Below are 18,087 nucleotides of genomic sequence, written 5' to 3' on the forward strand. Positions count from 1 at the left end.
GGGGCTCCACTCTCTTCAGCTTCGTGCAACTATTCCATAATTCAACCACAGGGGTCCTCAGGTTTAGTTCATTGTCGGTTATAATATTATTGTATTTCAGAGCACAAAAAGAACATTTCCAATTTCGACCATTGTCTAATAGCTTGAAGGGCAGCTGAAGAGATCAGGTAATATCTCTCATGTGTGTGCTCCTAGTGAAGATCAGAAAATGTGTTCTGATTTCCTCTTTGTTGATTCTTTAGTTTGCTGATTTGTCAAATTGATTGTTAGATATGATATATGGTTTCTATGTGTAGTGCTGTCTGTCCTAGAACTCACTTTCTGTACAAGATAATGGATAAATCTTCCTTATCAATTTTTACTGGAAGTTACCAGGGGGAAATCTCCATGAAAGCAAAATGATGAATAAAACAGTCATAATAATTTAAAAATTTTAGTTTTCCTAGATGAATGAATCAAGTGAATGAGTGCAAGATTTTATGCACAATGCATGCAAGATGAGTAAATATGATACTTCTAGATATCACTACAGGATACAGTAAGAGTGATTCCAAAACTAGATATATGCACTGTAACCCAATATTTGGTAGGTATGTACCAATTTCTCATTTGACAGAATTCCAGAGGTATTTGTTCAGGAATGTGATTTATACCTGATTTTTTGGACAGAATTTCTCTCAGGTCTCATGAAAATGATGTAGATCTTGGGTGCAAAGATATATCCAAGAATCCCTGCACTGGATACCAGGATGGAGAAAATTTCTACAGCAACCATGACCTTACCCTTGGTGCTATGGTAGACAGGGAGGAAGGTGACCCAGAAACTGAAGAACACTAGCATGCTGAAGGTCAGGAACTTGGCTTCATTGAATCTGTCAGGTAGATTCCTTGCCAAGAAAGCCACAGTGAAGCTTCCAAGTGCCAGGCAGGCCAAGTATCCTAGTTCACAGTAGAATGCAGTAACTGAGCCCTTGCTACATATAAGGATAATGTTTCCATGCTCAGAATGTACATCAATATCAACAAATGGAGGAGAAACTGCTAGCCAGATTGCACACAGAATACATTGAAATAGGGAACATATGGGAATAATGTAATTGGTTGCCCCTGATAGCAAGATGTTTCTCAACCTTCTTCTTGGGCCTGTGAATTTTAAAACCAGAATTACAATGATTTTTTTTTTTTTGGCCAGAACTGTCGAAAAAGCCACAGTGAATACAATTTTAATTGTGATTTGCTGTAAGACACAGGTGGTTCTGTTAGGATGTCCAATGAAGAAAAAGGAGCACAGAAAACAGAACATGAGTGACATAAGTAATAGGTAGCTGAGGATTCTGTTATTGGCCTTCACAATAGGAGTGTCATGATGCTTCACAAAGGCACAAAGTACTAGAGCTGTGAGTGCAGAGAAGCAAAAGGCTATTAAGGCAAGATCCATCCCCAAGGGGTCTTCATAGCTTAGAAATACCACAGTTTTCTGAATGCATTTGTTCTTTTCCTTGTTGGCATACTGGTATTCTGGACATTTCACACAGTGATCCATATCTGATTTCCAAAGAAAAGTTTAGTGAGTGCTGCTTTAGAAATTTACTGACAAGGAATTTCAAGTAAAGTAGTTGAAAGGAGCCTTGCAATGCTGCCTTTGATGCTGGGCATGTAATTTTAAGGGCATTGCTGCACAGCATTGATTTCAATTCATGATATTCATAAATATTTAAGGGAAAATAAAACCAATATTTTTTCTTTGTCTATTTAACTTTGTTCAACATATCACTTGTAATGTCATCAGAGACAAAAATTTCCTAAACCCCTTTTTGCCACTATGTTGATATAAAATAGATCATTTAATTAAAAAAGATACAATCATAAACCACAATGTGGTTGGGTTTTTTTAAAAATACAAAATCCTCTACTGACTGTTTCCCGATATCACTGACTTTTATGATTTCATTCTGTATGACACATTGTGACTCTTACTTCTACTGGGCAAGATCTGTAATATGTACTCAAGATTTCACTAGCTTAAACTCATTGACATAGAAGTAATACTAAATTGAACATGTAGGCTGTGTGTTTGTATACATATTTATATGTATGTTTATGTAAATGTAACAATTGCACTATTTAAGTGATTCCTGTAATGTCATAAGCAGGTAGAGAGTGAGAGGTAATAAAATATTAATGTTTAAAAAGCAGAACACCTTAAAGATATAAGACCGCAGATGTATCCTCATTTGTCAATAAGTAAACGAACGTTCTGATTATTATTTGAGAGATGCACTGAGATTAGCACTGGTGGAAAAGAAGCCTCTGTAGATACTTTGTACTAAGAAGTCTTTTACTTTGATTCCTTCTTTTGGAAAGCTGAGCACACTTATCCTTGCCTCATCTCCATTCCTATTTGATTCAGAGTCTGTGAACTTACTCAGGGATGAAATCAATAAGGTCAAATAGAATGAGCAATATAACAGAGGAATCCTAGAGCAAGAGCAGCGGTAACCCAGATGGTTTATGTTAAGCAATAATACCCCAATCCTAAGTTGTAATCCCCATCATGGCTGCAATATGAACTATGAATGTATTTGCACTTAATTTTAATATCATTTCAGAGAATGTTGATGTACTTCTTTGGTTTTCAGAATTCTTATCTACAACAATGCATTTGTGTACAATTATTATATGATAAGTTGCCTAAATCTTAAGAAGTTGGATTAGCTATAAATAGAATAGTTTTCTCTACCAGAGAACGTGGGTTCAGATTCCAGCCCCCATACCAGGCATCTCATAAGTGCATCTAAATATACAGACAGGCAGGGTTGTTATTTGCTCATATGTGTACCTGTACCAGTGTTCCCTACCCCATTCACATAAGCAATCAATGTAATAAAACATTTCATAGATATTTTTGTGGAATTCATTGATGTAAATATTAACTCTTATTTGTTTTTTATATCTAAAACAATTTCAGTAAAATAATTTCAAAAATATTTTCACGTGTAGTGTATGTTGGAAAGCATGACTTCAAATAACATCTTCTGAGTAGGTTGCTTGGTTCTAGTACATGCATCATGGGAATAAACTCAGATTGTAAGCCATGGCCACAAGTGATTTAACTATTGTATTATCTCACAGGCATAATATTTCTTCTGAGAACTTAATTCATTATATTGAATGAAAGGCAAAATAATTGAAAAGATATCTATAAACTTTATGCATTTTGTAAACCATAAATAATTATTATAGTAATTGATGTGGTATCTAGTATACTAAACATGAGTCTTATAATATATTTAACATCATTGGTAAACACTTATTCCATAGTTCCTGGACTCATATCACACTTACTTTAACATGTCCTCTGAATATTACATACTTAATAGCTTGTCATAAATTTGTTAATATATTTGTATTCTACATAAATCTTACAGTGAACATGTATTTTGTATCTATCAGCTTCATGATCCATTCCAGTAGATTATTATATTATAATTGCTTCTTCACAGACTCCTATATGTATGTGGTGTGCATAATCATTTGTAGGACAGACATACTCAGAAAATATGATGAAATTAATTGTATTTAAAGTTGTGACAAAAATGTAATGTACATGTAGTTTTATAGTAGATTAATTATTTGGAAAGTCCTATGGGGTATTCCTTCAAATTGAGTTTTATTTTTTAAAGCATTTCTTTGTGAAAATGTAATCTGCCATGAATTTGCAACAAGTGATTATGTGGGCAAAGACACAAGGTATATGTGTTTGGTTTTTAATTCATTTGTTGGTTTTTGGTAGGATTTTGTTATTGATTTTAATGTTTAAAACTAATAAATTAGATAAGTGATATGTTTTATATTAAAAGTTGCCTTTTAGGTGACTTCATCATTCCAGCGTGGTAAAAGAAGAGGGATATATATATATTTGTAGATTTTATAGAGCAGATAAAACTAAATTGTATCATTAGAAATTTCATTTTCAGGGCAGAGGCTGCAAATGAAACAGCAGGCTGCCACTCTCTCCTTCCAGGATCTTCTGAATCCAGGACCACAATCTACACTGCACACAGAGGATGGCATCTGAGAAGAAAATTAGACACATATTGATAATGAGTTTTAGATATTATTTTATGTTTTATATAAGCCCATTAAAAGTTTAATAAACTTATTTTATGTATAACAACTGGTAGACATTTTGTATTGTCCATTGTTTAATGGACAGCTGTGAATATTGGAAAGACATTGAAGAAATGTTGGATAATTTCTGAATGTCTATTAATTCTGGAAAAAGAGCTGCTAGTGAACTTTGCAAAAACTACAGAGATTGCAACCTGATATCATTAATTTTTTTATTTTCAATTTGGCACTAAGTATTGTAAACAGACATAGGGAACATTATTGAGATATTTTTTCACCCAAAACTAGCCTGTCCGTATGAGTTTGAATCATTTCCTTAATTGGTAATTGATCTAGGTATGCCCATCTCACTATGGGTAGCAGAGCCAATAAGTATTATTCTTTGTTTTCTGTCTTTCTTTTTATTGGATATTTTCTTTATTTACATTTCAAATGTTATCCACTTTCCTGGATTCCATTCCTCCTGGAAATTCCCTATCTGTTCTTTAATATCTATGCTTTAATGCCAGTTTCCCAATATCCACACTTGTCTTTTCATGAGTGTATATAAGCCATATATCAAATCTTTCCTTCCTACTTACTTTACTTATTATCAAAGTTTATTTAAAGGAACAGAAAAGCAAGCTAGTATTGGAAGACATTTGAAGCAGAAAAAATATGTCCTTAAATTACAGATAACAAATAGGACCTTGAATAAATAAGCATTGCAAAGCATGAAAGACTGTTTATGTAAAACAGCTGAACATGCAGACACTGGTTTAATATTGTTGAAAATGATAAATCTATGTGTAGTGACCTTGAATATGGAGTGTTCCATGAAGACACCCTCATATGTCTATTTACCATAATGTGTTATGAAAATTTTGTCCTATTATGATGTCTTAATTTTTGTTTAATCTTGTTTTACTTTGTTATTCTCCCATAGAATCCTGTTATTTCCTAATGAGTAACAGAAAATGTATCTGATGGAAAAGGCTATTGGGAGGGAAATAAGAGTATTAACTATGATATATTGCAAGTAAAACAGAATTGGTCACATCCCAGTAGAAGGAAAGGGAACTGTAGATAGGATATATTATGTGAGAGTAACATACTATTTTTAATAAATAAAAAATAAATCTCAATTTCAAAAAAAATTCTCTCTGTTCTCAGAGAATGAAATTTCTGTTTTGTGTTGTTGGTTGTTGTTGTTTTTTCTCTTTTTTTGGGTGGGGAGGTGTTTTTTCAAGAATTATTCTATAAATATCTATCCCAAATTTTCTCAAATTTTTATTGTTCTTTCAAATTTCCTTTTTCCCTCTTACTACACAATATGTTTTCCTCATTTTTTAAAATAAAGAAATGTTCTCCTCTTGTATGTGAATGTGTCTCCCCACCCTCTGCAGGCAACTAAGGAGTGTCTTAAAAAAATAAGCCAGCATTGTTGTCTTAGATTTCATTTACAGAATTTTAACACAAGTGTTCACTTATTATTGAAAATTGTTTGTTACTTTTGTCTGGTTGCTATTATTGCTGTACTTGAGGTGTGTTAATAGCTATTTCTTTGATGTTTTAGTGCAGTCTCTACTTTCCTTTGAAATTCTGTTCATCTTAATTAAAAGTATGACGGGTTTTTCAATTTATTAAAAAGTCATGTTTATGTGAATACGAATTTTTATAATTGTGTTCATTATTGATACATGGTAAGCATCCTTTTGTTTTGTGGGAAAACATTTTTTGGGAAAATGACAAGGGTTAGCAATTATGACTCATAGCGTTTCCCAACTGTAACATTGGTCTCTCTCTCTTACCAACAGCTGTTCCAGAGGTTTAATGTAAGGGAATAGATTACTGTGTAATAACAGCAACAAAGTGAAAAATATATTGTTTAATTTAAAGGAAAGAATATTAAATAGTGGTGAAGAACAGTTTGTATTTATTAAATTTCAGAAAATAATTCTGATATGACATAGGTAAATTTTATGCATGTATGAATCTTCAAAGAATTGGGGAAAATGTCAAAATAAACATAATAAAGGAACCTAGACATTGGTTCTTGATGTTAAAATATTTTTTTCATTTCAATATGTTAATGTGTTTACTGCTGTGTATTATGAATCAATAAGTTAGTACACACTCACCTTTCTCCTTGCTGTAGCTAACTCAAACATGTCTACATATAAGTGAAAGTGTTCACCATTTGGAAAATATGGACTGAACTTTCCTAACTTCACCTTAACCCCAAGGTGTTGTGAGAGATTCCAAAAGTGAAAAATGTCATAGTCTTCCTGCAGTATCACTCTCTGTTTCATAATTACTTTGTCCCCAAGTGGATTAGTAAAGTGGGTCTTTCTCAGAAAGGAGTTTACCTAAAATATAAGCATTGCACTATATTGTATATACCATTCCTTCAGTCATAAAATGTATTCTGATTCCATAATAAAGGCAACTATGTTTAAAGAATGAAAGAGAAAAATCACAACGAATGGCATTGGATAAATTAAAGTATCATGATATTTGTGATGGTTTATATATCCTTGGACCAGGGAGTGGCACCATCTGAAGGTGTGGCCTTGTTGGAATAGATGTGACATGGTTGGAATGGGTGTGTCACTGTGGGTGTGGGTATAAGATACTCACCCTAGTTGCCTGGAAGTCAGTCTTCCACTAGCAGCCTTTGGATGAAGACATAGAACTCTCGGCTCCTCCTGTGCCATGCCTGTCTGGATACTGCCATGTTCCCACCTTGATGATAATGGACTGAAACTCTGAACCTGTAAGCCATCCCAAATTAAATGTTGTTTTTTATAAGACTTACCTTGGTCATGGTGTCTGTTCACAGCAGTAAAACCCTAACTAAGACAATATTCAAAGAATTTAATTTCTTTCAGTGAACACTACCGAAGACAAAGAGACTAAAATGCAGAACCAAACACATGTATGCAATGCACACACACACACACACACACACACACACACACACACAGGAACACAGAGAGAGGCTCAGGTCCTTTCTAAGTCACACATGTAATACAGCTATATACTTACACAGAAATATATATACATGTTCTCATAACTTTCAGTCACATAAGAGACATATATGCACTCAACTAGAAACTCAGCTATAAAATTTCACTGACAAAAAGACAAACACAGAAAGATATAGAGATAGATGGAGAGAGGGTGATAGAGAGAAATAGAGCGAGAGAAAGAGAGAGGGAACACATGGGGAGAGTCATAAATAGATAACCACCAGCCCAGAATGATATTGACACACAGGGAAATTTATGCTCACAACTAATGACAGAAAGACAGGCAAAGGCCAAACCACGCACAAAGAATTTGGCAGACAGATAAACAGTAAAGTAGACACAAATACATAAAGTACATACAAACACTCATAAAATACATACAAGGATACACAAAGACACATACTCTGACAAAACACAAAGAAACACAACACATATATAAACACATTTATAATAAGAAAATCATACATAGAAAAATTGTGGCTCTCTTACAGTCATACAAAGAAATAAACCTGTATGTTCAAAGCAACACAAATATAAACACAGATATATATACATATATATATATATATATATATATATACATGTTTATATACATATATATATATATACATATACAAAATATATACATGTTTTACTCTTTCTGTCAAGAGTAAAGACAGAAAGAGTAAAACATGTATATATACACAGTGAATATATGTATTCACACATATAAACACATACATATATATATATATATAACTGAGTACCAACACTATTTCATGTTCAGTTACTCTCAGAAAACCAAGTAAGTTACTCAAGAGAGTGCACTGCAGGCATATTCACTGGAGAAAGTAATGGAAACAATTCCTTAAAATAATTTCCATTTAATTGACAAATATAAATAAGCTTATCTTCTCATCACAGAGAAAATTCATGGGGAAGACTGTTTACTTCAAATATTGAAAGGGTTGAGCTAACATCTGAATGCTTTATATTAAACCCACAAATTTTCATTGATAATCTGCAACTTCGTTTACCAATCACATTCATAGCAATCATTAGATTTTCTTTTTCTTTAAAAAAAAGTCAGAAACTTATCTATTTTCAAAATATTTCCTTTTTCTTTAAGTCTGAACATCTGAGAGACACTAAATTGCTATGCAATTGAAGCCACCAAACATCATCCAATAAAAGAAACTCTACCTTAAAGCAGGGATACCTGGATATTTTCCAATTTTCTATTGCCTGATTATCAACCGATTGAAGATTTGTCTCATGAAGTGCATGGGCCATGGCATACACAGATATGTTTTGGCTACCAACACTTAAGGTTATGTCAAACTTCTGTTGTATTAGCCAATCCAATATAGCATTTGATGAAAAATTCATCAGTATTTTACAGTTACATGCTGAATCTTCACAGTTAAAGTACTTCCACTCTCGAATTTCTAGGTTTAAATCTTTGCTTTTGAGATGGAACAATGTTTGTATAAACTTTTCATAGCCAGAAATCTCACCATGGTGATGTAGAAAAGTAAAAGTCCCATAGAATGGGCCATGAGTTAAGTCTTTCTTACTAGTAGGAAAATTAAGTTGTATTGTGGTGACCCATATTCTCTGTATAACTGTAGAATCCCATATTCTGAAGCTCAATTCAATAAAATTGCTTGTTTCCCCATAAATAATAATAACATTTGTGGATGACATCATAATTTGGTTGTAGTTCATTTCAGTTGTGGCATAGGTCAAAATATCAGAGATTCCTATCATGTTCACAAAGGCAAAGCAAATTTCCTTGCCTTTGCTCTCTTTTTTCAACTGTGAAAGAAACCGATAGCCTTCATCATCATCAGGGATGATAAGGCCAACCCAGTTCCATTGGAAATAAAGTATGAAGTAGACCATTGCCAATGCTAGAGATGTGTCCTTTGGGGCCATTTGATAGACATAGGGAAATTTTTCATTATCCTTGATGATGGAACTGAAAGGTCCATAGGTAAGCTGAAGGAACTACAACACAAAGAGCAGCATGAGGTGTAGTGCAGCCAATAAAACCAGTAATCATATTTACCTTCAATGAGTTGATTATCTGTGACTTTTTCTCTCATCTCTGATTCAAATGAGCAAATGTTCAATCCTGGCACATCTATTTCTAATAGTAACTGCAAGCTTAGCTCTTTGACAAAGATGCAACAAAATGTATCTGCATGTTATAATAACTGACATTCTGTCTTTTAGTTTTAGTCTTGATATTGTGTTCTCAGGGCTTACAGGGATTTTAATATATTTACAACTTGGGGATATTCACCTAATACTTTTAAAAAGGCATTTATTCCTCCATCCAGAAATATTTCTTCTAAGATTTAACAGAAAGTCCTATGCAAAATACTGCTTTACTTTTAGAGTAAAATTTACCTTGCCCTACTTGAAGGTATTCCTTCTACACTAGAGTTTGTAACTCACAAAAAAGTGCCAGAGACCTCCGTTTTAAGATAAGACTCCAAAATACTCTGGGAATATCTGCCTCTGTGCCTCCTCAGGACACAGATAACTAGAAGAAAGTACATTTAAAAATAAACAAGGTCAGCAGCCTTAAAATGTTAGTAACAGATCATATTAAACAAACAAACAAACAAACAAACACCCTCATTCTACTAAATACTCATGTAATTATGTGTCAAAATATCTAAGACTCATAAATTGTATCTCTTGAGGAAAATATACAGAAACAATGTTAGATTTGATGGAGTTATCTCTTCCATACAAGTGTCTTGTAATAATAGAAAAATAAAAATGTGTAAAAAATATGAAAGAATGAGGTATTGGAAACCCATAACTCCTCGTTTATAGAAAAGTTCACTTGTGAAGGTCTACTCTTGTATCTTATGACGATGAAACAAAAGAAAAACAAGATAAGACATAGCAATAAGTTCCATAAAGCTAATGACATAACCTCTATAATAATAAAATGACTTATAATAATTAAAGCATAATGTTGATGAAATATTTGCCATAGTGTCTAATGAAAATTGACACTATGACCCTTAATTGTTAGTTATATATTCACTGGGAGTAAAATGGCTAACTTCACAGACTGGATTGGAGGTTTTCTTCCACTCCAGTGCCACTGAAATGTCACAAGTGGCCAGGCTAAAAATGGTCTGTCTTATCTTTATACAAAAAACACTCCAGATTCTTAAAAGTTGGTTAATAGCAGAAATTTTTGTAAAATATTATTCTGTTCCATCACAATTTATCATTGATCACTAAACATAACACCACCATAACTCTGTTATTGTACACTTTACAAATGATAATCTAAACTTATGACCAAAATGAAGATAACACATATGGGGCATAAATAATATGCTTTATGTTTTGGAACAGCATGAATGTTTCTCTGCTTACTGAGATTTTTATAAATAAAGAAACACTCTGACTGCCAGTCAGTCAAGGCTGCAAGATTCTCTCTACTACCCAGCCAGACTCCATTCTTCATTTCCTCCTCTATTCCTTCTTTCTGGAATCTATCAACTTCTGGAGGTGGGATATTGCAGAAGGCCTATCATCTCTTTAAATAGCAAGTTCACTGGGACTACATAGATTGACATAAGCATAAGACTAATCTCATCCATTAACTTTCTTAATATCTGTCTAATCCCCCAAACAGACATGATGATAAGATTTCCTGGCCTATGATAACTCACATGTGGAGATAAGAAAATATCCAGGAACATCTGAAAATATAAAGATGTGGTCATATCTGGTCCTGTAAGCAGAAATGAACACATAGTCTCTTCATTACAGAAATAATTTGGGATAGGCTTATATTTTTTCTGATCAAGAAAATCGGCTGTATTTGTCATAGTTTTCCCATCACAATGGCCTAAATTATATTTTATACTCAAAGACATATTTGGTAAAAGTTCAGGATTTCTGTTGATTTCATCAATTGAAAACGCCAATGCCAAAGCATATTTGTGGGTTTTAGTTGTTTTTTTTTTTGTAAAAGAGTACGGCGATTATTATGGACAAATGTAAATACACGATCATTTGTACTCAATAGAAGCACTATACTGTACTGGATGCTTCTGCCTCTGTCCTCTAAAGATTGAAACAAATTGCTTTTGTTGTGAGATAGAATTGAATTTGGAACCTGGAAAAATAGTAAACACTTTAAAATTTCATGACAGTCTTTCTCCCATAAATAAGATATGGTATTGACCTCATCCACAGAGAACGTTCCAATCTCTGTTTTTCAGTGCTTGATCAGACATTTAAAAAAGGGAAAACCACAGATATTGACAAAACTTTAATTTAGAACATGTCTTCATTTTGAAATTATTGAGCAATATAGAAATACATGTGTTATGAGACCAATTGAGTTCTTGATATTTTTTGTGAAATTCACTTAATTAGTTAAGGTAGTTTTTTTTTTTTTTTTTTTTTTTTTTTTTTTTTTTTATATTTTTATTACATATTTTCCTCAATTACATTTCCAATACTATCCCAAAAGGTAGTGAAAATATGACTTATCAGTGCATAATAGTCTTTTTGCAGCATACTTTGGTTTCTGTACTAATAATCACTTATAATTAGTTGCCAATATTCTTAGCGTCTTCCCTTATATCTATCCTCATTTTCTTATTTTTCTTTCAATCATTTGCTGAAAGAATACCTTTTTTAAAAATTTATTTTTAAGTGAATTCAAACATCAAACATGCAATTGGTAAATGATCCATGCCTATGCATATATTTGCATGTATTTGAACAAGGTTTGTTTAGGTCATAGTAGGGCAATACATCCAAGTGTTTTATAAGATACTTTGCAGTAGCCTATCCTCAGTTCAATTGTGAAAGTATACACATTCACTGACTTTCTAGTTACAAAGTAATATGATATAGTCACTCTGGATACTTCTTATCATTGTAACTGAATTTCTAGGAAACATTCTTGATAACCTTTCCAGTTACATTAAAACAACCCTAGCATCCAACTGAGAACTAGGAAAATAAGGAAACTTTTGTGATGTTTTATGTGTCAATATTATATGCTTATAAAATAAAAGACATTTTGGTATAAATTGTATAGAATATTTTCATTTTTTTGTAATAAAAGTGTGCCATAAGACAGTGGTAATGAATAATAACATATTGTGATTGTATTTGTATTTATTGTTATGTAAAGTATAGTATCTCACGTTTCATTCTTTTCATTTCATTATAATGTGATCAGTGAATATTAAACATACACCTATATTTTTGATGATTAAATTTGAAGTAAATGCAATGAGGTTTTCACCAAAATTTGTACCACTGTGGTGTTTTCATACTATATTCTACAAATTTGCCAATTTATAGTATTCTTTATTAACACATCAAAAACTCAATTAAAAATTTCAAATAACCAAAAGAAATTTGAGAATGGATCGAGTGCAATGCTCAAACTACTTATTACAAGTTAACTTTAGGTAGTACCAGTTACATAAAGTGTCTGTGTAACCTTGTATTCTATAAGGTTGTATTTAAAAAGAACTATCAATGGAGGATCTAGAGAAAGTAACCAAGGAGCTTCAGGGATCTGCAACCCTATAGGTGGAACAACAATATGAACTAACCAGTAATCCCAGGAGCTTGTTTCTCTATCTGCATATGTATCAGAAGATGGCCGAGTTGGCCATCAGTAGAAAGAGAGGCCCATTGGTTGTGAAAACTTTATATGCCTCAGTACAGGAGAACTCCAGGGCCAAGAAGTGGGAGTGGGTGGGTAGGGGAGTGGGTGGGGGAGCATGCGGGGAACTTTTGGGATAGCATTGGAAATGTAAATGAAAAATACCTAATTTAAAAAAATAAATAAAAAGGACTATCAGCAGTCCACAAAAATAGGTATTAATACCACATTGGTATCAATGTGCACTTGTAACAGGTGCACTTATATTTAATAAAATTTCTGAATAAAGACCCAGAAGATATATATATATATATATATATATATATATATATATATATATATATCATTAATGGATCAGAGATTAAGGAGTGTAGACATGAAGAGAGATGACATGTTTCTTAAATAATGGGAGAAAACTAATAAACAACTACAGTATCACTGTTCTCAAGTGTTCCAACTAACCTACACCACAGATTTTACCCAATGCAGTGACAAGGGTTATAAGTAGCCTCTATTGCTATTGACAGCCTCACTGTTCAAGGAATATCAACATATAATTGGATTCCATATGATCCACATATATTTTACTCTAAAGAGAGAGTACAGATCTGAACTTTATAAAACACAAAAGCCAGTTATTGTACATGAACATAGGGAAGCCCAAAGCCACAGTGCTTTTGAATTTTATCTTTTAAAATATTTGGATATCTTGATCCCTAATGACCTAAATATTCTTTGACCATATTCATACAAAAATGTCCATCTAGGCAATCATATGAAATGGAATTTCTGAGTGTAAAACTCTTCTCTTTCCAAACTTGATGAAGCTTCAAGAGAAGAAGTGGCCACATGTAATGAATTTGAGAGAGTAAGTTTGTATGTATGTAAAGTTCTTGACAACTCTAGGCTCCATGAAAATTACTGTAAGCCGCATAAGCTTTGGGAGCAACAAACTGATAGAAAGACTGTCAGCAGTATTTATGGCAATCTATTTGCATATTCTCAGAGTAAAATACAATGAAATATTACATAATTAATTTCAATGAGTCATCACTGTCTAGAGTGCAGTAAAAACTGTTAATAAGAAGGCTGTATGTGAAGAATCAATGTAGATAGTCCTTTATTCCTCAGCTTCCAGTCTTCAAGTCCGAGGTCAACTGACTTAAAGAAAACCAAAACCTTCATTGAAGTACTTAAAAGGAGAAACTATGATTGATTCTGTAAAAGAAATCATGTTGTTTCTTAGTGTTCAGACTTAGCAACAGTACAAAACACTCAAGCATTTGCCTTATCTACATCCTCAGAGCACTCAAGAAATGTTCAAGTTATCATTTACATGGAAAATACAAATACACTTACAGGACATTCAGAGTCTCCTTGAAATAATCTTTCTCCATAGGCATCTGAACTGCTCCAAGGATGAAGGAACAAGTTTGATCCAAATCTTTATCATTGACTTCATTCATGTGTAGTCTCCAAAAGCATGTGGAATCAATGTAATTGGCCATGAGAAGTTGAATCTTGAGGAGAAAGAAGACTCCCACTAAAAGTAACATATTTGTCCTGCCTTAAACCTGGTCAGTCTGGATTGTGAAGTGCCATGCATATCAGCACATCAAATTTCTGCCTGCTTTTATTTCTCTAGTCAAAGGATGTGTTTGTTCCATAGTTATGATTCATATTATTTTCAGATTGCTCCTGAGACCTGGAGGAATTCTTAAACACTGTCTACCCTGGGGTTCTGCAACTGGTGTCCACTGCCCATGTAAACACATAGATAGGTAAATACATAAAATAGTATATTCTCAGGCCCCATAATATCACTCATGTTTTTAAACACTTAGGAGGAAACTCTTTTGTTCAAATTTTGCACATGGAAAGTTTTAAAAAGGTGATTATGTGAACACAAATAGATATGATATCAGTGGATTATATCAGAAGATTCACAGTGAGACATACGGTAATAGTACAATTGAAGCTAATTGGGACACACAGTCCATGTCTAAGTCAGGGATAGGCACTCTCAAGTTTATAGTCACTGAGATTCACAGACCATGTAGAGTGTGGACTATGACATATCAGTGACACTAACAGATTCTATAAACACGGCCTGTTCTATCATTGTCTTGAGAATCAATAAAAAGACCAAGTCAGAAATATATCTTATCCAGTTCTATCAAAAATTTTTACAGTTATTCATAGATCCCCAGTTAACTTACATGATACAGTCTGAGTTTTAAACGTTCAACAATATCCAGAGAATATCATGCTGTGGGCTTCATTTCTTTTTTTCATTCTTTTTATTGGTTATTTTATTTATTTATTTACACCTTAAATTTTATCCCCTTGCTCGTTTCTTTTGCACAACTCCCCATCCCCTTATTCCTCACCCTGCATCTATGAGTATGCTCTGCCACCCACCTATCCACTACTCCTCAACATCCTATCATTCCCTACCCTGTGTCATCAAGCCTCCATTGAACCAAGGAGGTACCCTTCCAGTAATGTAAGAGAAGGCAGTCCTCTGCTACATATCCAGCTGAAGCCATGGGTTTCCTGATGTAGAATCTTCAGTGGATTTAGACCCTCAGACTTTACTTTCCAAACATTCAATAACAATGAGAAACAAATCTTAATATTTGAATTCCAAATCATGATCTTCTTCCCTGAATCTCATTTAAAAAATAATAACTTGTAGAGACCTATATATTTCACATTATATTTTTTCCCTACATTGGTTTGGATCATTTTATATTGCACTAGTGGTTGTGAGGAAGTGTTGTTTAGAAATATCTTCTTAGTGTCTTAGAAACAAATAGTGCCTGGGAAGCAACACTCTGTTCTAATGTGTAAACTTTTCTTATAAAAAATTTCTACCCATATATTCTTGTTTGCATTAAAATCCACACTGACCATTGGAGAGTTTACTGATGACTACATACTCATGAACTTCTTTCAGAGCATTTGGACTGAAAAAAAAATAAAACAGGATACAGAGGCAACACATTTGTGGGGGGTGATGATATGCCCTATTATGTGTTTTAATGACAACCACGTTTAGTCTTGCACTGGATATTGCTGTACATATAAATACCATTTTCACCATATGTATAACTTCTGGTTCTGTGATAAGCTGTCCTTGAGTGCTTAGACTTGTGTCTAGAGAAATGTAAATGGAAAAGTGTTTCATAAGTATACAGAGTAAAGTTTTCTTTCAAGAGTGAGGGATGGGGCAATCCACACATCTCAAAAGTTTTAATCCAGAATTGCTTCGGTCTAAAGGAAATAAAGGAACAAAGAGTGGAGCAGAGTCTGTAGAAAAGACCATCCAGGGACTGCCCTTCCATGGGATTCATCTCATATTTAGCCACGAAATCTAGACACTTTTGCTGATTAAAAGAAGTACTTGCTGACAGTAGCCTGATATTGTTGTCCGCTGAGAGGCTCTGCCAGAGCCTGATGAATACAGATGTGGGTTATTGCTGCCAACCATCAGACTGAGAATAGGGACCCCAATGAATGAGTCAGGGGAAGGACAGAAGAAGCTGAAGGGATTTGCAACTCTAAAGGAAGAACAACAATATCAACCAACCATATACCCCAGAGCTCCCTGTTACTAAACACCAACAAAAGAGTACACAGGATGAACCTAATTACTCCAGCTGAATATGAAACAGAGGATGGCCTTATCTGGCATCAGTGGGAGGGGAGGCCCTTTGTCCTGTGAAGGATCAATGCTCCAGCATAGGAGAATACTAGGCAGTTAAACAGTAGTGGGTGAATGGGTGGGGGAGCACACTCATAGAAGTAGAGTGGAGGCAGGATTGCATAGCAGTTTGGGAACTGGGTAATAGGGTAATATTTGAAATGTAAATAAATAAAATAATGAAGAAAAAACTGCAAATGAAATTTCGAAGAGTCCAAATTTAGTATCCACTTTTTGTGGTTATTAATTATCGTTTTTTGAAAATACCATACTTAATTTTGGGTTTCATTATGGGACACTGACACAAATGTAGAATGTACTCTGTTGATATTTGCACCCCCTTCACCATTATCTGTTGCCTATCTTGCTAGTGACTCATTTCTCAGTTCAATGAACCTCATTCTCCCTTCATGATATTCTGTGTGCATGTTCAATTCCAATTCATATGTGATATTTTCATCTATATTTTCTTACTAACAGCTTCATATGATACACCCATTCCCAGTTTTCATGATTTTCCAGTTTTCAATAATACCTCTCAACGTTCTTTGTGCAAGGATGGGTGAACTCACACACACACACACACACACACACACACACACACACACACACACAGAGAGGGGGGTCTCTCACTGACAAAAAGGCACACACATATGTCTAGACACTATAAAGTTTAATACCCTTAGTCTGTCTTTAATTTGCAATAATGATCTCCTGTTCTATTCTCAATTCATGTTAAAAATCATATAATTCTTGTATGTTGGAGAAAAGTTTTTGTGTATGTAAACCATTCATGGCTCTCATCGAAAATGTAATGTTACTACAAGATCAGTGTACCCTGAAATCTATTTTTTCCAATAAATTGGCACAGTTTATTAAAGTATTTAACAAAATCATTGAATCTCAGTTCTTATTTAAGTGAAAGCAAATGTACATAGAATGACTGTTCAACAATTCACTATTATGATTTTATTACATGCAGTAAATGCTTTTCATTTGCTTAAGGCTTCCTGTCCAGGTGTAACTATTGAGATTTGGTTATTTGACATGCTATGGAGAAGAGATAGTGGGAAAAGAGGATCCAAGAAATGCAAGCAAACCCTTAGGAATCTTGGATTTATGAAAACAGTAATTCGTATAAATAACAGAAGTAGCAGTCAATTAATGAAACATTTACGTACATTTATCAAGAAAAAATAGTATGAATTAGTAAATATCCATAATTGAATTTTTATATTATTAAATATTCACTTAAAATGCCACGGATCATATAGCTTTTAGATGATTTATAAGGTTTAAATGAATTAGTGTACCAATCTGTAGAAATTATTTAAACAGTTAATATTGTGCATTATAAAATAGAAGCTATCATTTTTTTAAGATATTTTCTTTATTTACATTTCAAATGTTATCCCCTTTCCTATCCCCCCCCAAAAAAATCCTCTATCTCATCCTCCTTACCTCTGTTCCCCAACCCATCCACTCCCATTCTTGGTCCTTGCAATCCCTTGTATTGGTGCATAGAGCCTTGAGAGGACCAAGGGCCTCTCCTCCCATTGATGACCCACTATAAGTCCCAACATTTTTTT

At 33.6% G+C, this 18,087-nt stretch overlaps 1 protein-coding gene across 1 annotated transcript; it reads right to left on the minus strand.

Annotated features, from left to right (window-relative positions):
• Nucleotides 1–524: 524 nt before the first annotated feature.
• LOC110287845 (vomeronasal type-2 receptor 116-like) lies at nucleotides 525–14,348 on the minus strand. The gene is made up of 6 exons (XM_085841066.1): nucleotides 14,152–14,348; nucleotides 10,829–11,120; nucleotides 8,325–9,131; nucleotides 6,252–6,479; nucleotides 3,951–4,074; nucleotides 525–1,545 (listed from the first exon to the last, which is right to left on the minus strand). Exons 1-6 carry the CDS (start codon nucleotides 14,346–14,348, stop codon nucleotides 635–637), a joined length of 2,559 nt encoding a protein of 852 aa, XP_085697192.1. The 3' UTR covers nucleotides 525–634.
• Between the last annotated feature and the right edge of the window lie 3,739 nt (nucleotides 14,349–18,087).

The sequence above is a fragment of the Mus caroli genome, unplaced genomic scaffold (assembly GCF_978045245.1).
Source record: "Mus caroli unplaced genomic scaffold, Mus_caroli_1 scaffold_8, whole genome shotgun sequence".
NCBI classification, from domain to species: domain Eukaryota; kingdom Metazoa; phylum Chordata; class Mammalia; order Rodentia; family Muridae; genus Mus; species Mus caroli.